This window comes from Rhamphochromis longiceps, linkage group LG14 (assembly GCF_057381845.1).
Source record: "Rhamphochromis longiceps isolate RC_006_pf linkage group LG14, R_longiceps_female_GT1.1, whole genome shotgun sequence".
NCBI lineage: Eukaryota > Metazoa > Chordata > Actinopteri > Cichliformes > Cichlidae > Rhamphochromis > Rhamphochromis longiceps.
The window spans coordinates 32,554,851-32,578,462 of NC_140570.1; the positions used below are offsets into that span (position 1 = coordinate 32,554,851).

General features: G+C 38.8%; 3 protein-coding genes across 7 annotated transcripts in view; all 3 read left to right on the top strand.

Moving 5' to 3' along the window:
* The window catches only part of frya (furry homolog a (Drosophila)), a 46,826-nt gene extending 45,112 nt beyond the window's left edge, over window positions 1-1,714 (top strand). For all 4 annotated transcript variants that reach the window (XM_085429238.1, XM_085429235.1, XM_085429236.1 and 1 more), the window contains exons 60-61: window positions 20-225; window positions 321-1,714. In XM_085429238.1, the coding sequence (XP_085285364.1) occupies window positions 20-225; window positions 321-579 (465 nt within the window). In that variant the 3' untranslated portion in view covers window positions 580-1,714. The remainder of the gene's footprint in view (window positions 1-19; window positions 226-320) is intronic.
* Window positions 1,715-2,019: 305 nt separating this feature from the next.
* Window positions 2,020-16,215, top strand: brca2 (BRCA2 DNA repair associated). Its single transcript, XM_085379725.1, has 27 exons — window positions 2,020-2,171; window positions 2,476-2,562; window positions 2,755-2,988; window positions 3,164-3,227; window positions 3,534-3,586; window positions 3,688-3,716; window positions 3,838-3,949; window positions 4,034-4,089; window positions 4,378-4,468; window positions 4,584-5,168; window positions 5,286-10,703; window positions 11,010-11,108; window positions 11,198-11,267; window positions 11,359-11,819; window positions 11,893-12,083; window positions 12,198-12,385; window positions 12,489-12,659; window positions 12,974-13,346; window positions 13,432-13,587; window positions 13,666-13,813; window positions 13,895-14,007; window positions 14,088-14,283; window positions 14,393-14,559; window positions 14,662-14,800; window positions 14,893-15,149; window positions 15,363-15,506; window positions 15,625-16,215. The coding sequence occupies exons 2-27, from the start codon at window positions 2,508-2,510 to the stop codon at window positions 15,976-15,978; spliced, it is 9,924 nt and encodes a 3,307-aa protein (XP_085235851.1). The 5' UTR covers window positions 2,020-2,171; window positions 2,476-2,507; the 3' UTR covers window positions 15,979-16,215.
* A 977-nt stretch (window positions 16,216-17,192) lies between these two features.
* Window positions 17,193-22,095, top strand: n4bp2l2 (NEDD4 binding protein 2-like 2). Of its 2 annotated transcripts, none has more exons than XM_085380882.1 (6): window positions 17,193-17,246; window positions 18,790-19,841; window positions 19,935-20,059; window positions 20,636-20,724; window positions 20,839-20,915; window positions 21,014-22,095. In XM_085380882.1, exons 1-6 carry the CDS (start codon window positions 17,193-17,195, stop codon window positions 21,186-21,188), a joined length of 1,572 nt encoding a protein of 523 aa, XP_085237008.1. In that variant the 3' UTR covers window positions 21,189-22,095. The 2 variants fall into 2 exon arrangements, with proteins under 2 accessions (XP_085237008.1, XP_085237007.1); XM_085380881.1 differs by having other exon boundaries at window positions 17,221-17,319.
* Window positions 22,096-23,612: the final 1,517 nt, after the last annotated feature.

Sequence of the window (23,612 nt, forward strand, 5' to 3'; positions counted from 1 at the left end):
AACCCCTCTCGACTTTTAGCTGACAAACATGTCCCAAGAGCTTAATGAGTTGAAGAGCAACCTGAGGTTAGCAGCTGCTTCAGTGGCAAATGATGAGATTGCTGCCTGTGAGAGTTCCTGCTCTGAGCCGGTTTTTAGCTCCTCCGAGGCTGCAGTGCAGGCCATCCTAGAAGGTCTAAAGAACAATGACTTTCCAACCGCTGTTCACTACATTCGTGTGTGCAGGTGAGAAAAGTAAAATTCTTGTTTCAGTGTTTATTAAAAGTGTTTTTTGATAAATGTGTTACTTATTAAAACAAATACTTATGATTTCCTTCCAGAACAATGTGGCCTAATGATATCTTTGGTAGCCACTCTGAGGATGAGGTCCAAACATTGCTGAACATCTACTTTAGACATCAAACTCTGGGTCAGACAGGAACTTTTGCTCTGGTGGGTTCAAAACAAGACTTGACAGAAATTTCTGTCAAGTTGATGGAACTTAATGGAGAAACTCGGGACATGATCCGAAGAGCCCAGGGCTACCGCACCATCACAGCTTTTCTCCCAGACTCCAGGGTTTCAGGCTCAACTCTCTGATGACTCTGACAGCCAGAACTACAAAACACCCAATGTCATGCCTAGTGTCACCTGTTGTCTGTGGTAGCTTCTATCATCTCAAGGGTGAACTTTCTCTTGGGAATAACCAAACCGCTGTTTCCTCTTCTTGCTTAAAGTACATCAGAATGTCATGAAGTCCAATCTTCAGATGTGCAGCAGTACTGTTGTTTTTAGACTGATGAGTGACTTTGCTGTTGCAAACACAGTACAGCTTTTATTGCACTAATAATAGAAATGTCACAAAGCAGCCTGTGTGTACTGAAGTACATAATTTTCACATTTAAAGAAAAATGAAATGAAATACCAAAGCTGAGTTATTCTCTTTCAGTTATGTTGTTTTAATTGTCAAGGGAAAATGTGCAATCCTTCACTAAAGTGGAAGAAATTTACTGTCTCCTGAAATTATGTATTTGAATATCATAGCATTGGAAAACATGAACACTGTTAGCACAGAAAAAGGGAGGCTTCATTACTTGGTTTGTGTGTTGGTGTAGGTGTGTTATGAGTGTGCTTGAGTGTGTGAATTCAAGTCTGACGACCATCACAGATGGAATTATTAAGACTGATTTGTATACTGCAAGTGGTTCATGTTAAAAAAATTCTGACATGCTGCAGATCTACTGTAATGTCTCTCAATCCTACAAACTCTTGTGTGGGTTATCTGTTACTCAAAACATCTTACTGTACCTTTTAACTGTGCAGCTTTTAGCAAATAGGTAAATTATTTATATTGTTAACAAAAGAAAATGTGCTTTTATCAGACTAGATTTATAGAAAAAATATTTTATTTTATCTGTTAAACCTGCCAAGCGTGCAAATTCTGTGTACAATAAAAATGTAATAGTAAAGTTTATGAACAAAGAGAGAAACTATTTTAAATGAAAGAAAATGTACATAGTGAAAAGGGGGGCTTTGCTGAGACTCATCAGATTGTATTTTTATGAAGTTACAGTTTAGGTGCATGCAGAGTGAGTAGCTACATATACATATATATATATATATATAAATCTTCCACAACAGTGGTGTAGCCTTTGGCCTTGTAAATGCTGTAAAAACTGCCTTTGCAATGTACTGTACTTTGGTATTCTGTTCACTAATACAACAATAAAATTAAGCTTAGATTTCTTATTTGTGGTTGGAATTTGTTATTGGAATTTATTTATTTGCTTATTTTTATTTATCTGCTTAAACTGCGCAGATAAATAAAAGTGAAGAAGTGAGTCTTCCAGCTTAGTATCATATAAAGTCAAAAGTTTAACGACTGCTTACTAAATAATTCAATTAGATTATTATTATTGTTGTTGTTAGTAGTAGTAGTAGTATCAGTAGCATTCGTGTTATTAGGAATATCAAGGGTTAAAAATTCAAGCGGTCTTTTATTTTGAAGTGCCCTTGAGTTCCGGTGCGCGACGCGCGAGGTTTGTTTTTGTCGCGTGAACGTGCTAGCTAGCAGGCCGAGTTTTTCTTGGCTATCCCCTTTGCATCGTATTTTTAGTTTTATTGTGTCTTTACATCATTATATTACGAGATATATCGCGACATGAAAGTGCACACTCTTGAACGTCGTCATGGTAAGTCTGAAAAACGTTAAATTCACTTTTTGTGGGCTCCCCCAAATTTGACAACGATAGGCTGTCAGTGTAAAATAAAATGTTTCTCCGTAAAGTTTTTTTGCTTATCTAAAACAAACGTAAGCTAACGTTACTCATTGTTGCCCAAACAGTTTCGCTGTCACGGTAGTTTTTAGGTAATGTAGTTGAATACCGGCTACGTTGTAGTGTGACTGCCCTAGTAAATGTACACCACAACTTTGTTCTGAAACTCGGGAAACCTTTCTGCTTTTTCATTCAAGTTATGTTACATTCACATTCTCAGGTATCAAGCTGTAGTACAGTGCAGTCAGTGGAATGGATTTGCCCTTAAAAAACATGTACGAGACATTCAAAGATGAAATCTGGAAAGGTAGGAAAACCTATGCAACATCAAAAAGCTGTGATTTTGGTCATCGGTACTTTTTAATCAGACGCCCGCAAAAACAGTTGTATTCTGAATATTATAAGTAGAAATGCATTGTACAGATTTACCTTTCCCCTCTAAATCGGTTTGTGGCTTGTCGACTTAATGATGAGTTCTTACCCATTATGAACATTTTAGAACTGGGACCACTGGATCACAACTGGTTTGACATACTGACTGCTCAAACGTCAGCGAATGAGGGTAGCGGCTCTGATCAAGATGAGCTCTGTGCCAATCAGGAGGGACATTTTAAAACCCCTTTAGACAAAACTGCAGTAGACAGTCAGCTGTTTTCTACTCCTAAAGTTTTCAGACACAGTCGAATTGTGTTACCTGAAATTGTGGATGAGCAGTCGTTCTCTACTACACAAGGTAATTCATTCAGATTGTTACTTATTTATACTGTAAATCTCCAACATGTTATTTAAACACTTGCTAAATAAAAATATAGGTTTCTGTTTTGATTTAATTGCAATCAAGAAGCTGCTGTAACCTACTTATTCTTAGATTAAATCTAAAAATATTGTTTCTCTGTGATACTTCTTAGAAAATGATACATTGCCATGGATGGAAACACAAAGTCCATATGTGTTTCGGATCTCAAAAAAGGGGTGAGTGCAACAATGAATTATCAGTGTTTAAATTCAGAGTTGCTATATATACTGCCATTTTTGTGAATGGTATTGGGGGGGTTGTTTTGTTTTTTTAAGTGATTAAATAATTTAAGTAGTTGTGTAATTAAATCACAACAGGAACAACAATAACTGATTTTAATAAAGCATACTGAAAAACTGCCTTATTTTGTGGGGGGGGGGGTTGGGAGGGAGCTATTTTCATGATAATTTTACAACAACAGCTTGGCTTTTTATGTTTTTCCAGCTATTGGCTGTTTTTAATGTATGTTTTGACTTTTTTAGGGTTCCTGATACAGAATATGAGGAAATCCAACCTCAGAATCAGGACAATTTTGGTGAGGTTAAATATAATCTTAGTCTCATTTACATGAATTGCATACAGAAGCCAAGACTTAATCATCACTGCTTAATTTGCTTACTTCTACCATATTTACAGATCCACTTGATACCCCGCATAAATCTCCAGTACGTATAGCATATCCAATGATTAATATTTTTCTGATAGTATTTGAATGTAGAAGAGTGAATAAAATTAAATGTACCTATCTTTATGTTTTTGTTTTGATTTTTGTTTTTAATGATACAGATGAGCTATGCCAAGCATATTTCTGAAAGTCTTGGTGCACAGATTAACCCTGATATTTCATGGACCAGTTCTTTGAATACACCACCCCCTGTTCCATCTACCCTGATTTTGTGTAAGCCAATAGCAGACTCGCTCATTTTAAACAACTGAAAAGGTTATATGTTCATTAATTTTTTGTCTCCTTTTAATCTTGCAGCTAAAGTTGATGAGAGTCCCTGTCCAGTGAGTGTTTCTGCAGACAAAAGTGTTGTTGTGAGTACTCAGTCCAGCACAAATATACAGCAAACCTATCTTTATCTATTATTTTGATGAATATCACTCAATGTTGAATTTCTGGTCCTGCTGTATTCACATTCTTTAAATGGATATTCTGAAATTGTAACATGTTAAGAATGGTTGAATTTATGATTTTATGTGTTACTAGAAATCAGAATCAGAAATTGTTCTTATTGTATTACTCTTTTTGACATATTACAAGCAAAGAGGTGCAACATTTCAGATTTCTGCTGACAAAGTGTTTTGTCCTCTTACCTTTTCCAGTTTGTACGGAAGCTTTTCCCTTCTCTTTCAAATCCTTCCAGAATTGTGGTAGCACCACCTAAAAATGATAATATAACTACTGATAACCACGGTACTGACTTCTCTTTTTTTAGTATCACATTAACTGAAATGGTGAATATTTGTGAACTAACTATGGCTCCCAACAATTTTGGCTGACATGCTGATTGTTGCTCTGTCATCAACAGATGCTGTTTTGCCTGAAGTTGTTTCCTCCCAGACTTTATTAATGCAGAATGAGGGTATTTGGCAACAGATACTACGGGGTGCTAATGGAGATGGCAAAATGGCCAGTGCTCCTGATGAATTTCAAAATGCTTCATCCACTTTCCTCGCCAACAGTAGTTCAGCACTGAGAAAAGTGAAACCTGACAGAATCAGACGGAAGCAATTCAAATTAAGTGAACATGACTGCAGCTCTACAGATATCTCAAAAACAAACCAGTGTAATGAAGAGCACAAAGCTGATGAAGAACATAGCACCGTTCCATCATCCCCACCGGCAAAAAATGGAAGCACTGGAATCAGCCAATGGTCTCCATTGAATTTATCTGAAATTCCCCCTTGTACTGCAGAAAATAATATTTTAACAGAACTGCAGCCTGACTTTGATTCTAGACAGCTTGTCAGGCCACCCATAAAAATCACAGACACTGGATTAATTAGGAAAAAAAGAAAATTTATTTACACTGTTGAGACTTTGAAGCCAAAAGTTAAAGAAAATGAAACTAACTTTCAGAAGATGAACACATCATCAGTAATTCCAGATACTGGTAACATATTTAATTATTAAAAATATATGTATATTTTTCTGTTAAAATAGAAGTGTTTTTTTTTGTTTTCTATAATGACTGAAAACTTTTGTTTTTTATCACCATGCTTTCTTTTAGGACCAGAACTGAGTAGTAAGCAGTCACAAGATGCCCCAGATGAAGCAAGCTGCTGCAGTAATGAGAAGAATGCAGAAGAAAAATGTACTTTGGAAAATTTGCCTTCATCTGTGCAAGAAAAAGTCCAGGATCTTGACATGTCACAGCTTCACAAAGATTTTGCACAAGACTTCAGCCAAATTTCAGACTCTGGTAGACCGACTAAAGGAGTTGCAGAAGATCAAGACCACTTCTCACCTTCAGCCTGTCTGTTGGCCATGAAAAAAGCTAAGCATCAAACAATTCAAGCAAGCCTTCACCATGACTATAACAGCATCAGTAACACAGGACATACGTCTACCACTAATCAAAATTATTCCACCAATGAAGGCACCATAAGTGACAGTGGTTTCCAGTCTGCTGTTGCAGATATCACTCACACTGCTTCTTCTTGTATTGTTCCTTTCTCAGAGAACACTGGATCAAAAACTGATATTCACAGGACTACTCCTTTTCCATCTACGCAGAGAGGAAATGAAAAATCCCAGCTCCTGGAAAGACAGACTATAGATGGCGAAAGAGAAGGTCAGTTGGACAAGGAGAGCACAGTATCACAACTGCCAAGCAGTCTAAAAGGAACTGATGATGGCCTTAACTGCATTCCACAAAATGGTGAGGTTCGTGGCAGACTGCTAGAGAAGACAAACATTTCTCTTCCACCCGCTCATGCATCAGGATTCAAAACGGCTTCAAATAAAGGTATACAAATTTCCTTGGCCAACCTGGAGAAGGCAAGGCATCTCTTTGAAGAAAGAGATGGCGATCAGCCCACCAAATGCAACAGTGCCACGAAACTTAAAAATAGCCAGAGCAATGGATCCATGACAAGCACAGTTTCTGTATCAAATCAGCAACCTTCTGTAAGTGAAATATTTGAGGGTGGCAGCTGCCACTTAACAGCTTCACAAAAAGCTGATGTGACAGAACTGTGCACTCTCTTGGAAGAAGCAGATAGCCAGTTTGAATTTACACAGTTCAGAGGTGCAGAAGTAAAACAGCCTTTTCAAGAAAATGCCTGCTTTCTAGAGAAGACTGACAAAGACCTTGATCCTGATTTTCTTGCAGGCATAGATTTTGATGACAGCTTTAGTTCAGATGCTGAAAAGCACTTGGCAATAACTGCCATGCCTGACAAAATGACCTGTGTGGTAGATGAAAAAGCAAATGGTGGGACATCAAACATCACTGATAAATCCACCAGTGTATCAGTGTCGAGTTCTGTAAAAAGAGAAAATATCTCTGCTGGAGAGGTGCTTTCCTCTTCAGAAGACATTCCTGGAAGAAATAATTGGCTTATATCAAAGAAGCAAAAAAGTCTTAACAGAGCTGAGCACGGTGACGCAAGCAAGATGGAGAAACCGAATCCTTTAATGCTTGGTGTTACCTTTAAGACTGCAGGAGGGAATGCTTTAAGAGTTTCAAAAACATGTCTAAGCAAAGCTAGAGCTTTATTTGCTGATTTAGAAATTAATGTGTCAGATCTGAATATATCACACAAACAGGCTGCTGAGACTGATGCAAAAACCAAAAAGATGTGCAATGTAGATTCTGAAACGGCCACAGCTGATTTCAAGTTCACTCTCAAAGACGACTGCCACGTTGAAGAGAAAACTTGGAGTTGTTTTTCCAACACCAAACAGCCTGTCTCTGCATTGAAACAGGCCAGAGACATGCAAGATAAAGATACTACGAAAAGTTTTGAAAACTGCAAAATGGATGCCATTACCATTTCTGAGGAACATGCCATTGTAGACACAGAGTTTGAGAATGTAAACACTGGACTAAGTAGGCCACATCCTGATGATATAGAAATGGAACGTGTTGGTTGTAACACTGTGCTGGAATTTAAAAATCCAGTTTCTTTCCATGAAAACTCATTTTCCACTTCAAAGCTTCTACCATGCCCAGCATTAAAGAGTATTGATTCCTCTGCCATCAGTGAATTGAGCAGTGGTGATGGATTCTGTACAGCCAGTGGGAGGAAAGTATCCGTGTCAGCTGATGCAATGAAAAAGGCTAAATGTCTTCTGAATGACACTTATTCACTTGAAGACACAAGCAAAAAAATAAGCCAAAAAGAAAATGTTTTAAGAGCAGCACAGTTCACTGCTCAAAATAAAGAATCTATTCCTAAAACAAGTGGATTTGACACAGCCACTGGGAAAGGAGTTTCAATTTCATCCACAGCTCACAAGAAAGCAAAATGCCCGTTGAGTGAATCTGATACAGTGTATCATAAAATCAATGCAAAACCATCACATTACAAGATTCCAGTATATGGCCCACCACCCAGCAATGTAGGATTTCTTGCAGCCAGTGGAAAGAAAATAGCATTTTCCTCCAAGGCCCTTCAGAAGGCCAAAGCACTTTTCAGTGACATCAGTTTCAGTGCAGACAGCCCAGCTGGTCCTTACCCAAAGAACGGTGACAAGAAAAATGACAATTGTGAACATCCAGACAAAATGCAGAGTGGTTTGACCGCAGAGGGAGAAAACGTCCATGTCTCAGAGAAGCAAATTTTAAAGGACTTTGAAGATTCTGTTTTAACAAACGCTATGCAAGAGAGAGTAGACTGTGATATAGATGTTAACAATGGTGAAAATATTATGCATACAAGTGGAAGTGGCAGTGACTTAGGAATTAGACCAGATCAAGGGATGACTTCAAACATTTCTGTAGAGTCTGCAAATAAACAAGTGAAACAAAAAGACAGTTTGCCACTACAAAGTGGTGGATTTGGTCCAGTAAATGGAAAGGGAGTTTCCATTTCATCTGAAGCCCTTAAGAGAGCAACATCCCTGTTGGAGCAATGTGATGAAGAGAACACTAAAATCAATGTTAATCAGTCACATTTGAAGACTTCAGTTTACAGCCCACTCCCCACAAGTGGTGGATTTCATGCAGCCAGTGGAAAGGCTTTGACACTTTCATCCGAAGCCCTTCAGAAGGCTCTTTTCAGTGATATCATTTCCAGTACAGAGAGTCCAGTTGTTCCACACACACAGAGTATAAAAATTTTTGTAAAGTCTGGAAGCGGATCCACTGAAGACAAAAACAAACAGCTAAAAAAAAAAGAAGCCAGTTTCCCACTACAAAGTGGTGGGTTTCAGACAGCGAGCGGAAAAGGACTTGCTATTTCATCTGAAGCCCTCAAGAAAGCAAAATCCCTGTTGGGTGAATTTGATGAATTGGGTGATAGAAGTGGAAAGCCATCATGTTCAAAGACTCCAGTCCCAGAGAATGGTAGATTTCTTGCAGCCAGTGGAAAGCCTGTGGCACTTTCATCTGAGGCCCTTCAGAAGGCTAAAACTCTCTTCAGTGATATAATTTCCAGTGCAGAGAGCCCACATGCAAAGAACAGTGACAGAAACCATGACAATTGTGAACCTATGGCAAAAATGCAGAGCGGTTTCAAAACTGCAGGCGAAAAAAAGGTTCATGTATCACAGAAAGATCTTTTGAATGCAAAACATCTTTTGAAGGTCTTAGATGATTCTGTTTTAACAAAAGCAATGCAAATGGCAGAAGACTGTGATATGGATGTTAGCAATGGCATTTCAGCAAAACACAAAAGTATAGCACCTATGGTTGGAACAGGGAGTGATGAGAAAAACCTTCCAGAAACCAGACTACAGCAAAAGGCGACTTTGGGCTTTTCTGTAGAGTCTGAGAAAAGATACACTGAGGACAAAGACAAACAAGCGGAACAAAAAAATGACACTTTGTTGCTACAAACAGCGAGTGGAAAAGGAGTTACCATTGCATCTGAAGCTCTAAGGAAAGCAAGATCTCTGTTGGGTGAATGTAATGAAATGGAGGATAAAATTGGTATAAACCCTTCATGTTCCAAGATTCCAGTTCATGACTCACTTCCTCAGAGTGGTGGATTTCGTGCTGCAAGTGGAAAACCTGTAGCATTTTCCTCTGAGGCCCTTCAGAGGGCAAAAGCTCTCTTTGGTGATATAAGTATCAGTGCAGAGATTCCACATGCAAAGAATAGTCACAAGAAATATGACTACGGTGAAAACACACAGAAAATGCAATGTAGCTCCAAAACTGTAGGAGGAGAAAAAGTTAATGTTTCAGAGCAAAACCTTCTGAAAGCAAAACATCTTTTGAAGGAAGCTGATGACTCTGTTTCAAAAAAGGCAATGCAAGTGGAAGATGGTTTTACTAAAGATTGCAATATGGATATTAACTATGGAATTTCAGTAAAACATAATACATTGTCTATCAGTGACATTTCTAAGGACTCAGGAAATGGATGTACTGAAGTCACAAATGAACACATGAAACAAAAAAACACTTGGCCCCAACAAAGTGTTGGATTTCAGACAGCAAGTGGAAAAGGAGTCGCTGTTTCATCTAAAGCTCTGAAGAGAGCCAAAACCCTTCTAAGTGAATGTGAAGGAGTTGAGGATAAAATCAGTATAACAGCACCACGGGGCAAGATTTCGGCTCATGGTCCACCATTCAGGAGTAGTGGTTTTCTTGCAGCCAGTGGTAAGCCTGTTGCACTTTCATCAGAGGCCATGCAGAAGGCGAAAGCTCTTTTCAGTGATATTAGTCAGAGCAGAGACACCCCAGCTGTTGCACTCACAAGAAAGAACGATAAGAAAATTGATGCTCACAATCGAGAGGAAACACATTGTGGTTTCAGCACTGCAGGGGGAGTTAAAGTCCAAGTGTCCAAAAAAAGTCTTTTGAAAGCAACCAGTCTTTTCAAAGAATTTGATGATGGGGAATGTCATGATTCCCTATTATTTTCAACAAGCCCACAAGACGATCCTATGCCAAATCTGTCAAAAGTAGAAGATGTGGAAGGACCTTCGGGTTCAAACCTCACAACAGCCTCTGACAAGTACATGTCTACCAAGGGAACTGCCTCTCTTGTAGTTGAATCCGTGCCCTCCTTGCAAGAGTCTGACCTAAAAGTTGAAAATTTAAGAGGACATGGTTGTACGTCTGTCAATAACAAGGCAGCTAAAGATGCATTTAAGTTTCAGGAAGACACCATAACACCATCTGGGGCAGGCACTCTGCATGATTGCCCTGAAGAGGAAATGCAGTGTCTGCTGGACTATGAAATAAATGAGGAGAGCAGCACCAAGGAGTCTAAAGTTTTAAAACCAAATGAGTCTTCAGTTCTTAACTTTCAGTCACTTAACCTTACTGGTTGCACAGAGACCCAGCAAAAATTTCTTGCCCAGGAAGCTCTGGACTGTACTAAAGCTTTGCTAGAAGATGAAGGTCTGGCTGAACACAATCTCTTCATGACTTTAGAAAATATGCCACTACAACATAACACAAGTGCCAATGGGTGTGAAGAGAGTGAAAAGAGAAGAGGGAAAAGATCAGTGGAAGACACAGAAATGAATGGTAGGTACCTGCATTGCTACTCAGTTTAAGTGTAATATTTTTATTGAAACTGTGCTGCTATTTTCAAAACTTATTTAATTAATTTATTGATGTTTTTCAAGCAAATTGCATTAATACATTTCTTGCAATTTAAGATTAAGCTGTATTGCTTACTATTTGGAATTTTCTTTTTCTTTTTTTTTTTAGAAAAGTTAAATGATCCTTTATGACATGAAACCATTGTTTTCAGATGAGTAAACATGCCTGATCATAATTAACTTTAAGCCACAGCTCTGCTTTGAGAATAATAGCCTTCTAACTATTTAGGTCAGCCTCCCCTAAAAAGACGGTTACTGGAAGAGTTTGACAGGAGTCTCGTGGATCCAAAAGCTTCAACTCTCTACCCAGTCAAAAGTTGTTCCAATGGTAAATTGTTAGCACTATGGCACGTTTTCTGAGAACTGTTTATTTTGTGTTATTCATTAAATAACTATTTGTATTTATCCCTAAATAAGGTTTAATGAAGGACAGGGGAGTTTTTAAATACAGCACCTCCCTTTATCCAAACATTACTCGGCCGCACAGGTATGTTCCTAGTGAAGCACCATGTTTTCAAACAGGTTAACAAAGTTATAAGCTTTTTCTGATATGTCCTTTCTTTTCTTTTCTGCAACAGTGGAAAAACCTATGTGGAAACTAGATTCCAAAAGACACAAATACAGAACTCAATGACAGGAGACCCCAGGAGCAAATCGGCACATTACAAGACATCAGTATTTGTTCCTCCATTTGTCAGAAATGCAAAGACAGAAACCCATAAGACTATGGTGCTCAAGGATAGCATAAGAATACCTTCAGCCTTTGTTCCTCCATTCAAAAAACAAAGAACTATTGTTGAAGAGAGTTCCTGTAAAGCGCATGAGGGGGAAGACAAACACCAAAAACCGTTTGTAATGTCATCTAACAGCAAGTGTTTTGTGCCGCCCACTAAAAAAACACAAGGCGCTGCGGATGGAACTGCTGTGGCTGCAGCTCGAAGTGACGATATGAATAATCAAAGCTTACCTGTTGACTTCAGGTCTGTCAGTGCTGTTGGAGAGACATCAGGTGTAGATGGCACATGTTCAAGAAGACAAGGTGCAGTAAACAGTTTGAGGTACATCAGTGTAAAAGTTTCTTTGTGACAGTTTAAAAAAAAATCCGTTTGCAGATGTATATCAGAATCTTCAGAACACTGAGCTGGCACAGGATATACAAGACATGAGGCTCAGGAAGAAGAAGCGCCAGAACATTCGACCTCTTCCAGGGAGCTTGTATCTTAAAAAAACATCAGGAGTACCTAGGATCCCACTAAAAGCTGCAGTGAATGGAAAGATCCCAGGAAGATACACCCCAAAAAAGGCAAGGCTGTAACTGTCACTGGGTTTTTTAGCATTTTTAAGCATACTTTGATTTGTTTGTTTTGGTTTTAAACACAGACTGTGAGACACAAATGTACTTGTTTTTATTTTTCAGCTTTATGGATATGGAGTCCAAAAATATGTTTCCGATATCACTAGTGAGAATGCAGAATCTTTCCGCTTCAGCCTGCTGCAGTTCATCAAACTGGAAGCCTTTACAGATGAAGGTGGAGTTCAGCTTGCTGATGGAGGATGGCTGGTCCCCAGCAATGATGGGACTGCGGGGAAAGAAGAGTTTTATAGGTATTACTGAATCACACTTTGTGTTAAATGAATTGGAGTAATCAGGTTTAGCAATAAAATATAAGCTTAATATACTAAATATCTCGTCCTTATATGCCCACAGAGCTTTATGTGACACCCCGGGTGTGGATCCTAAATTGATCAGTGAAGCATGGGTGTACAATCACTACAGATGGATTGTGTGGAAGCAGGCCTCTATGGAAAAATCTTTTCCAGAAATAGTGGGCAGCCGGTGTCTCACACCCGAGCAGATTCTCCTCCAACTTAAGTACAGGTATGTGCAACTAAAGCTTGCTCAGATATTTATGCAGTTGTAGGTCACTTTTTAATTTGCATATCTTGTTGACAAATAAGTGTTATGCTTTTCTAACTGCCATTTTGTACGGTATTTTACAGGCAAAATAAATGTTGAAAATATAGACTTTGCAGTGAATTACACTTTTAGCTAATTATGCTGAATACAATGGGATAATGTTAAATGTGGGATACAAATGTTGGCATCTACCTAGCAAAATAGCTGCTAGGTAATTATTGACTCAATTTAATGTATTCACTGATTTTTTCTAAAACATATTCTGTTTATGTCAGATATGATGTAGAGGTGGACCACAGCCGCAGGCCAGCTCTGAGAAAGATCATGGAAAAGGATGACACGGCAGCCAAAACCCTGGTTCTCTGTGTTTGCGATATCATCTCCAGGGGTCACTCCCCAAAAACACAGAGTCACAATGACACCAAAACCCCTCACAGTGCAGATGCAAAGGTTGAAACTTCAGCTGCACTCATTTGGCTGACAGATGGTTGGTATGCCATTAAAGCTCAGCTGGATGAACCTTTGACTGCAATGGTTCACAAAGGTCGACTGACTGTCGGGGGCAAGTTGATCATCCATGGGGCTCAGCTGGTCGGATCACAAGATGCTTGCTCCCCTCTGGAGGCGCCTGAATCTCTGATGTTAAAGGTAGTCTAAGACAGAGACCACAACTTTTATCTCTACACAACACAACCAGAAAAGAAGGTGTCTTACTTCCGCTTCATGTGTTTAGATCTGTGCCAATAGCTGCAGACCTGCACGATGGGATGCTAAGCTAGGATTTCACAAGGATCCTCGGCCATTCCTCCTTCCAATCTCCTGTTTGTATAGCAATGGAGGTCCAGTAGGATCTGTTGACATTGTTGTACTGAGAAGCTATCCCATGCAGGTGTGCACTGATATATAATCACTGTTAGTCAGATTTGGGTTTTATCCTTTTTAACTCTGTCTAATATGTATTTCTCAGTGGATGGAGAGGAAGCCAGATGGCAGTGTTGTATTCCGTTCTTCACGTGCAGAAGAGAAGGAGGCGAGACGATACAACAGTCACAAACAAAAAGCAATGGAAATCTTATTTGCCAAGATTCAATCTGAATTTGAAAATGAAGAAAAGGGTAAGGATCAGGTTTACAACAAGTTGAACAAGCTGCTACAGTCTGAAATTCGATAAGTTTTTTATAAGCTTTTATCTTTAGGGAGTATCAAACCACAGCGGCGAAGAAAAACAATCAGTCATCAAGAAATTGCAAATCTGCAGGATGGAGAAGAGCTGTATGAAGCAGTGGGAGATGATCCGGCTTACCTTGAGGTAGTAAAACATTTGCTTTACAGATTGTTGGCCTAATTTCAGCTGTGAAGGGTTTTAGTATATTATTTTTCCCCTCTTAGGCTCATTTGAGTGCACACCAGTTGGAGGCCCTTCATACCTACAGACGCTCTCTGATGGAGAAGAAGCAGGCTGAACTGCAGGATCGATATCACCGTGCTCTGGAAGCAGAGGAGAATGAAATGAACTGCCCCAAACGAGAGGTTACACCCGTGTGGAGACTCTGCATTGCCGACTCCATGGAGCAACCCGGCAGGGGTGTGTCTTCATTTGTCTTCTTGTTTGACTCTTTTTTTTTTTTTTTATAATTACTGTAACTTGCGAACTACGTTGTGCTAACTTTTTTTTGTTTTAATCTTGGTTTCAGTTTACCAGCTGAATCTTTGGCGACCTTCCTCAGATCTACAGTCTTTACTAAAGGAAGGCTGTCGATTCAAAGTCTATAACCTCACCACTTCAGATGGAAAGAAACGTAGCTGTATCGAACCTGTTCAGCTCACTGGGACAAAGAAAACACAATTTCAAGAGCTACAGGTACTGTAGGAAACAAACTCCCTTCAGCACATGTGAATTTTTTTTTTTTTACCGTTTATAAATTAAACATGTCATTGAAACTTTTGTAATGTTTCCATTCAGGCATCACATGAATGGTTGTCAACATACTTCCAACCAAGAGTTTGCACAAATTTTTTGAATCTTCAAAATCCAGATTTTGAGCCACTGTGTGGAGAAATTGATCTAGCAGGATATGTCATCAATGTTGTAGATGGAAAGGGTAGGTGTTTTTTTGTTTTTTGTTTTATCACTTGCTTTTCTTACAACTGCTCGCATCAAGTTAGCTGAAAAGTCGTCTTCTTTTGAACACAGGTTCATCTCCTGCATTTTATTTGGCTGATGAGAAACTGAATTTTGTGAAAGTTCGCTGTTTCAGCAGCTTGTCTCAGACTGGTCTAGAAGACGTGTTAAAACCACGCGTCATATTGGCTCTGAGCAACCTCCAGCTCAGAGGTCAGTCAATGCATCCCACGCCTGTTGTGTATGCTGGAGATCTGACAAGTTTTTCTACAAATCCTAAAGAGGTTCATCTACAGGAATCTTTCAGCCAGCTTAAAACTCTGGTCCAGGTAAGATGCTAAAATCAAAACCTTAAAAGCTGCTGATATTCTTCAGAAACTGCTCTCTCACAGCAAAAGTGCTAATCTCCTCAGTACTAAAAATTGTTTTGTAGAAAATGTAATAAAGTAGTGTACTAACATATTTTTTTTCCTTGTTTATCTTCATCTCAGACTTATTTGAATGCAATAAAATGTTAACATTTTCATCACTTTTCTTTTCAGTGTCAGGAGAACTTCTTTGTAACTGCTGAAGAGAAGCTTTCAGAATTAGTCAGATCAAATGGCCGTAGCTACAGCTCCTCTCCAGCTCTCCAAAGACAAACACCAGCTTCTCTAACAGACAGAAGACAAGACATAAAGTCAAGTGTGAGTTTAACTTCATGCTGTGGTATCTGGTGTTTTTCAGTATATCTGTTATAACATAATGTCATCTAGTAATATATCAGTTCTAAGCCCATCATCTTGATTGTGTCTTTTTATACAGGTGATTTCTCAGAAGCCAGGCAGAAACCTTGGATCCGTCACACCTGTCAGCAGGAAGTCTCCTACACCAACATCTTCAGCAGAAAAAGATCCCAAAAGCCTGAAAAGAAGGAGAGCACTGGACTATCTGTCTCGTATCCCGTCTCCGCCACCTCTTTCCCATCTGGGCTCAGTGGCTTCTCCATGTGTAAATAAGACATTCAACCCACCTCGGAGGTCTGTGACACCAAGCACTTTAAAAACTGTACAGACACCATCTCACAAACCCGCTGACTCACTAGGGGAGGATGAATGGGTGAATGATGAGGAACTGGCTATGATTGATACCCAGGCACTGCGTGTTAATTTAATCTAGATACATACCACTGTGTGATGACAAACACGCTACAGCTTTTCAATTGACTGAATGTAGATGTTAAGGTTCTGTGTGTATATAACACATTTTTTTAGGGTTTTTTGTAGACTTGTTGGCCTCATAAAATGGGGAAAGTAAATATTGAAATCATGTCACTTCACAATGTTTTACAATTTTATACTTGTTTCTGTGAGGTTCCTGCATTCAGTGTTAAATAAATTCAGAATTTTATTCTAGCAGTTTTGGTCTGTGGGTCTGTTTTTGCATTTAAAGACGAACACCTTCAGGGTTGAGAAACTGGTTGATTCTTGTAGTAATGTATTGTTGTTTGGGGGGTTTACATCCTTACTGCCTTCTTAGGAATTAAGAAGGGAAGTAGCAGCTACTTGCTGTTAATGAACTGTACTTGATTAATTGATCGTCAACAAGTTTGAGCATCTATATAAAAGTACAGCTCGGGTTTGCCAAATTGCATCTGAAATAATCACATAATATAGTTTGGTTGCATTCATTTATACAAGCATAACTTCAATGAACTGAAACAATGTAAAGAAGATATGAGAGGCTGATAAAGTCATACAGAAAAATGATTCCTCTAGACTACAAATGAGCAAATTCCTTTAGTCATTTTACTAAAGGTGGGAACAACTAATTAAGGGTTATTAATCAAGGTAAGATTTGTCAGTTATGTCAAACTGACAAATATTGATTTATTTTTGGAAGCTTTAAAAAAGGTTTATAGGTACAAGAATACAGTATAACTTAAAGAAATTCACCATATAAAAAAGTTTGTAATAACCACTTTGAGTGATCTTGATTCAAAGCGTTAAGTATTTCACCATTTTGCTACACCACTAGTGATTAGTTTGTGGAGATGTCACAAGTATATCGATTTGATTTAGCTGTTTTCGCTTAACTGTAATGCTGACTTGGACTTTTTTTTTTTCTTTTTTTTTTAAATTCTGGTCTCTTTTTTTAAATTTAGGTATTTTCAATATAAAGATGTCAGGAAGCAGTTTATAATGCAGTCCAGGGCAGTGAATAGCAACTGCTCACATACGCTATAGAAACGCAGGCATTATAAAATACAGCGGGACTCGGTGAAGTAGTTACTACTCTTTGTATAAAGTAGCTACTGCTCTTTGTACCCATTTTTGTCACTACCCCGTCGCCTTTCAGTCCCGCTGGTGTCGCTCACGCAACGAGTGGCCAGGATGCCTGCCATTAATAAGAGAATAGAAGAAGAAAGTCACTTCCGTAAACACAAGGCAAGTGCGATTTTGAATCTGCACACCGGTTAATGTGGGTTTCCCCTGAATTTATGCATCCCCAGTATGAACGGTAGGCAACCGTGAATATCGTCCGTTACTCTATTATTTTACGTTTACGTAGTGGACAATTTTGTTTATTTATTTATTTATTTTTCTTGTTTTCTGTGCAACTCGTGTTGTGGCACGTTAGCCAAAGGTTAATGGTTGGCAGAAGACATGGTTTCGATTTTAGCTGATTAATCTACGGTGTGTTTAATCATGTGCACTTGTATTTACATATAAACCCAGCCCAAAAAGCAAGCCAAATGTTTTTGGTGGATGTATATATTTTGTGACATGGGTTATTGACAAAAAGTCTTATACCGTTGGAAAGTCTGTTTATTTCCCTTTACATTTGTAAGGAAAATGAAAAACTCGCCAAATCTTTTCTGCCAATGTCAAGGGTCTTATTCTGCTATTGACTCTTAGTTTGAGCTTCTGGCACCCCATGTGTTGACAATCACGTGCCTTATTGGTGCCTGATTATCAGCACCTGTGAGCATGGGCTCTAATGAGATTTCTCCTATCGCAGTTGGATCATAGAGACAGACTGTGGATAAGATGCAGGGAACTTTATGCTGATTGGATAGCGTAACAGCTTTTGGTGGAAACAGTGTGATGATATGGAGTGTCATCTCCCTCACTGTAAAAACAAGGCTTGTCATCATTGGAGGCAATTTTAGTGCAGAAAGATCCCCACAGTCTGGAACTAACCTTTATTCTCCACGATCACAACACTCACCCTGACAGAGCGGGGTTTATCAAAGTCCCATTGAATATTTTTGGGATCAGCTTAGGCTTTGTGGGCGTTTGTGCCAGAATGACCAACACAACCACATTGGCTGACTTGTGACAAATGCTGGTTGACAAATGGGATGGCATCCCACAGCAGTGTGTGACCAAGCTGTTGACCAGCATGAAAAGGAGATGGCAGGCTCCTGTTTGTTTAATTAATAAATTATTAAATTGGCAAAATGCTTTCTTTCTTCAGACTTTAATCATCACACTCCAGTAAATAACACCAAACAAGAGACAGAAGCAGAATAAGATGTGTGGCTGGCATCAGCAGAGAAGATTTTTCATGGGTGCAACCCACATATCGTTAGCTTCATAGCATAATTGCCTAAGTCATTTGACTAAGTCAATGACTTAGGCACTTATGCTATGAAGCTAACGATATTCAACTCTTCTGCTCAACCCAGAAATGCATTTTCCTTACAAATGCGGCACCATTTCAGGTCAAATAAACAAGCTTTCCACAAGCATAACTCTTTTTTTTTTTTCTTTTTTTTTGCCAAAAAGCGTTGTTACAAAGAAATAATCAACCAAACATTTTCTTACTTTTTCTGCTACGTTTATAAATTGGCATAGCAGCACTGAAAAATCTATAAGATAAAATAAATAAAGCAAAATAATAAGAATAGGAATAAAATGCAGTATTATTATGTAGTATTTTTGTGGTGTTTCAATGTTGTAAGTATTCTAATCTGTTTTCATCCAGATGTCTCAGCCTGAATTATGTTGTACAACCTCTGATGCCATAGAAACATCTTGTGTGAGTGAGGATAAAGAAGCTTGTAAAGATGACTCTGCTGACACAAACAGTAAGTGTGTGGGCACTGACGGTGGCGCTCCAGACAGCAGTGTCAGGGACCGCGTGTTAAGGGAGGTAGGATTCACCAGCTCTGCCTTCATCGGTCCAGCATTTCCTCCACAAACAACTGCAGCCGAGTCTGTCATTGAAGACTCGCTGAGTGAGTTTTACAAAGAGCTTGAGAAGATCAATACCCCTGATGGTGCTAATGGTAACCCAGGGAAACAAGATGCAGCTTTTGATCAGCCACTTGTACCTACTAAATTACCCACCAGCAACAAAACTCAGGATGTTCCTGAGGAGAAAATTGCTAACATGAGGGACTTTGAAGAAACAGATGGCTCCCAAAAAAGCAATGGAAGAAAACAGCCAGCATGGCCTCACTGGTATCAAAATGAGCCATACAATCCCAGGAGGCAGAGGCCAGGCCCGGAGCTGAGCTCTCCCCAGTGGCGTCATCCACAACCACTGGACAGGCCACCACACCTGAGATTTCAGAGGCCACCATTCCCTCACCAACCACCACCGTATGCATTCCCAAATCTACAAAACCCACCACCACATGTGAACCCTACCTTTCAACATCCAAGCATGGCAAACCGCTTTCAAGAGGAGCTGCGGTTTCCACCTTTTTATAGATTCCCACCTCCAAATGTTTCCAGACACCACTCTCAGGGATTTTATGGAGGTCCTCAACATCAGTTTGACAGGGATGTGCATGGCTCCAGCTATGATGGACACTCAGCTAATGAAAATGTCAGGTGGCCTAGAGATAGAAGTGAAGAGCTCTCTCAGTTAAATGAAGATTATGACAGGCTCCAGAGATGTGATTCAGAAAATGAACCTTGGGAGCGACAGCACTACTATCAGCCGCGTGACGACACACATGCAAGCCATTCAGCCCTGGTGCTGATCTTGATGCGGGGATTGCCAGGATCTGGGAAATCCACACGTGCCAGGTAAATCTGTGTGTAATCTTAATTTAATTTCGATCTATTTATTCTTATCTTATAGCTTAAAAACAGCAGTTTGACACCGATTGTTTCCCACAGGGAGCTGCTCTCCACTGGCCCCAGTGGGATCATTTTGAGCACAGATGATTACTTTGCACACAAAGATGGCTACCACTATGATCCTAGTCTTCTTGGAGCAGCACATGAGTGGAATCAGAGAAGAGGTATTGACTCATTACAATTTCAGTCATTTAATACGAGTAAAGCAACCACAGTGCCTCTGTACTGTAGTGGTTTACATATTCATCTGACAAAAAGCAAGATCCCCCGGTCTATAGAGTATTTTAAATGAATCAGCCACAACATTAACACACTTAAAAAAGAGCCTAAGGCATTTACACGGTCTCCTAAACATCTTGGTAACCAAAAGGATTCACTGTTAACTTTAATGGTGCCTGATATCACAGGAGACCCCTGGAAGTCCCTAATTGGTTAGTGTTGTTTTTGTGTGGGTTGGCCTACACAATTTTCAGACAGGTGGTTTTAATGTTGTGCTAATGTGCGAGTGTGTTTATTTGAAGAGATGTTTCAGTGGCCTAGCTATCCAGCATTTAAAACAGAAATGTTAAATAGGTGACTTTTTCACTGATAATGTGTGAGCAACATGGGGGCGAAAAGTGATTGTCGAAAAAAAAAAAAATCAAATTAAATGGAACATAAAACAAATTAAACATTTTGGTTTAAAAACAGTTTTAATTTTCTTGCCAGAACTTGTCAGAATCTTTTCTTAATCTTCTCAGCTAGAAGTGCTCTTCATGATGGCCGGTCTCCCATTATTATTGATAATACAAACATTCAAGCCTGGGAAATGAAGCCATATGTCAAAATGGTAAGTGGCCATACTAAATATTTATTATTATTGTTGTTGTTGTTGTTTTTATTATTAGTTAATATTTCATACCACTTTCACTAATCCTTCGAATTCCTCCAACTCCTGCATCAGGCTTTGGAGAGCGGATACAAAGTTGACTTTTGTGAACCGGACACCAGGTGGAAATATGATCCTTACGAGCTGGAGAAGTATGATTTCTGACTCATGATATTAAAATGCTGTTAGACATAGTTTAGACTTCACATTCTAACATTATCCTCTTTTTTTCTTTTTCTTTTACCTCCAGGAGGAACAAACACGGTGTTCCTCAGGAGAAGATCGCGCAGATGATGGACCGTTTTTCTATTCCCATATCCATAGACATTGTCATGAATTCAGAAGAACCGTTTCATGTGAACCAGAGACGTCAACCAGAGCAGCCACAAATGATGAGGAAAAAGCCAAATTTACATAATTTCTAAGACAATTTAACAGCTTCGTAATTTACCTTTTATGACCATTTTTAGAGTAAATATTGTGATTTTTATAATTTGTACCTGTTTTTAATATATTACTTTGTATACTGTAATTTTTTTCTAAGAAAAGAGAAAAAATATTTTTCTGAGGAAATTAAAATTGTAATTTAGTATGTAATAACAGATTTTTACAGTATGCGTATTCTTCACATTACAGAACAACAGTGAAAACCAGGAGTTTGCCCTGTTTTAAATTTATTTTTTTACTCATTTACAAGTTGTTCCAATTTTTGGTGAGCTTGATCAGTGATTTATCATCTTGGTTGTTGTTCTCTTTCTTTCTTTCTTTCTTTCTTTTTTTTTTTTTTTAGCTAGAAATTGTTTCTTCCTGCGACATAACCAATAGGCAGATTTTCAGTGCCAAAATAGCCAAATATAAACATTGATATGAATTTTCTTTTTTAGTTTGTTACACTGGTGTTAGTGTTGTTCTTACATAATTAAAACATTGTTGGTCCAGGATCAGTGTTGCAACTGACCAGTCCTGTTGTCTGGGTATTTAGTTAGCATTAGCCAAGAAGCTAGCTAATGCTATTAAAAACTGTCACAAGTAAACCAATATGAGTAGCTAAATTTGGCTAACAGCAAAAATAGCTTGATAATATATTGTTATATAGCATACATTAATAAAGGAAACACTTGAAGTGCTTTCTATTTGTTCCAGAAGAGAGTTTTACATAAGCAAATGTTGATGCAGGAACAACACCAACATGGGAATATCACACACATTGTGTGTCTGTGTGTATAAAGAAATTTAGTCGATTCAAGTATACCCTCTGATTTTATTAGTTTGCAGAACCACCTTTAGCAGCAGTAACTGAAGTCGCAGAATTTCAGCCAAGCTTTAACCGTGAGACAGAGGAGTTTTTTGTAAACTCAATGACTGCAAGATGCCGAGGTCCTGTGGCTTCCAAATGAACTAACTCACCCCTCTGCCACTGTGCTTGACAGCCGGTGTGAGGTGTTTGCTGATATGCTGTGTTGGATGTTCATCAGTAGCGGCTCTATAATATCTGCATTTTTGTCATACTTTATGTCTCCAGACGTCATTGCCCCAGAAGTCCTGTGGTTTTTCAGATGCAACTTTGCAAATCTAAGCTGTGTTGCCATATTTTTAGAGAGATGAATGTTTTTTCAAATAATATCAAATAAGCCATACGTGTTCAGTCTTTTTATATTATACTACCATGAACTTTAATATTTAACCTGCTAACTGGGGCCTGAAGAGGCTGAGATTGAGCTTTTTTGGAGACTGCAGACTGCCAAACTGCTTTTATTGAGGTGGTCACACTTACTGATTGGTCAGTTAATTAAGTGCATTGAAGCAGCAGCACCTGGCTGCTAAATGCCCTCTTATTTCCTATCAAAGCAGTAAATATGTACTTAGTTTTTCACAGGACTACACACTGTCCTGTGAAAAACAACTAAACTATACAGTAACTTCCATGTGATGCATTTTTTCTGTTTTAATGTCTTTGTGAAAACTATTTAATGCTTTTTTTAGGGTAAATATTTTATGGCAGCTAGTAGAACAGTTTCCTAGCAGAAGCGCTTAAGGATTAACAAAACAGACTGATTCTGATGTCTTTGAGTTAAAGTGTTGGTGCATAATGTTTGAAACCAATTGAAATTTTCTAATTTGAACAGAATTTTTCTTCTGTTCATAGTGGTTATTAGGAAATCCTTTCCTAAGCTGTGCTGAGTCCAAGTGATCTAAAAAAGTGTGCCTGAAGCTAAAATGAGTGTCCAAAAAGTCAGAGTTAAACAAATCAACCTGATAAAAATTTAGTGTTTCTTGTATAAAACAGATTCTTTGTGTTTCTTTGTTTGGGTGCATGAAAGGATGAAAAAGAACCTCATCTTGGCTCCTGGTAAACTTTTAAAAACATGTTTTTTTTTAAACAAAGGCCTGTAAATTGTAATCAGCATACCAGTAAACAAAAACTAACCCTGTCAGTGTGCAAATGGACAATATTGTTTCTGTCTTCTGGCAGACTCAAAATTGGTGATCCTGCATTTTGTGTGCTCATTTGTGAAAGCGAAGCAGTAATAGGTGTGCCTCCAGTTAAAAACTGTTGCGTCTTTGTAAACACAATATGCCTCACGGACAGTTTGCCAAAGAAGAATAACCCATCTACAGCTGCTGCAGCCAATTACTGTAGGGAAACGTTGAGTAGAGACCCTATTACTGTAGAAACTCTGATATAGCGCTAAACACCAAGTGTGGAGAGGTCTTTGTCTGATAGCATTCAGTGTTCATTACTGTGTGTCTCACAGGAAATCACATTTCACCCCACTGTTCCTGCTGGTGCTCATTAATGCGGCACAGAGGTGATGTTTTGTTGACTCTTTTCCCCCAATCGTTGTTGT

Excerpts from the sequence above, each read along its gene's own strand:
- brca2 (XM_085379725.1), top strand. The coding sequence starts at position 2,508 with ATGGATTTGCCCTTAAAAAACATGTACGAGACATTCAAAGATGAAATC. Across the intron at positions 14,560-14,661 it reads CACAATTTCAAGAGCTACAG|GCATCACATGAATGGTTGTC; the intron begins GTACTGTAGGAA and ends GTTTCCATTCAG. Across the intron at positions 15,150-15,362 it reads AGCTTAAAACTCTGGTCCAG|TGTCAGGAGAACTTCTTTGT; the intron begins GTAAGATGCTAA and ends TTTTCTTTTCAG.
- n4bp2l2 (XM_085380882.1), top strand. The coding sequence starts at position 17,193 with ATGCCTGCCATTAATAAGAGAATAGAAGAAGAAAGTCACTTCCGTAAA. Across the intron at positions 17,247-18,789 it reads GTCACTTCCGTAAACACAAG|ATGTCTCAGCCTGAATTATG; the intron begins GCAAGTGCGATT and ends GTTTTCATCCAG. Across the intron at positions 20,916-21,013 it reads GATCCTTACGAGCTGGAGAA|GAGGAACAAACACGGTGTTC; the intron begins GTATGATTTCTG and ends TTTTACCTCCAG.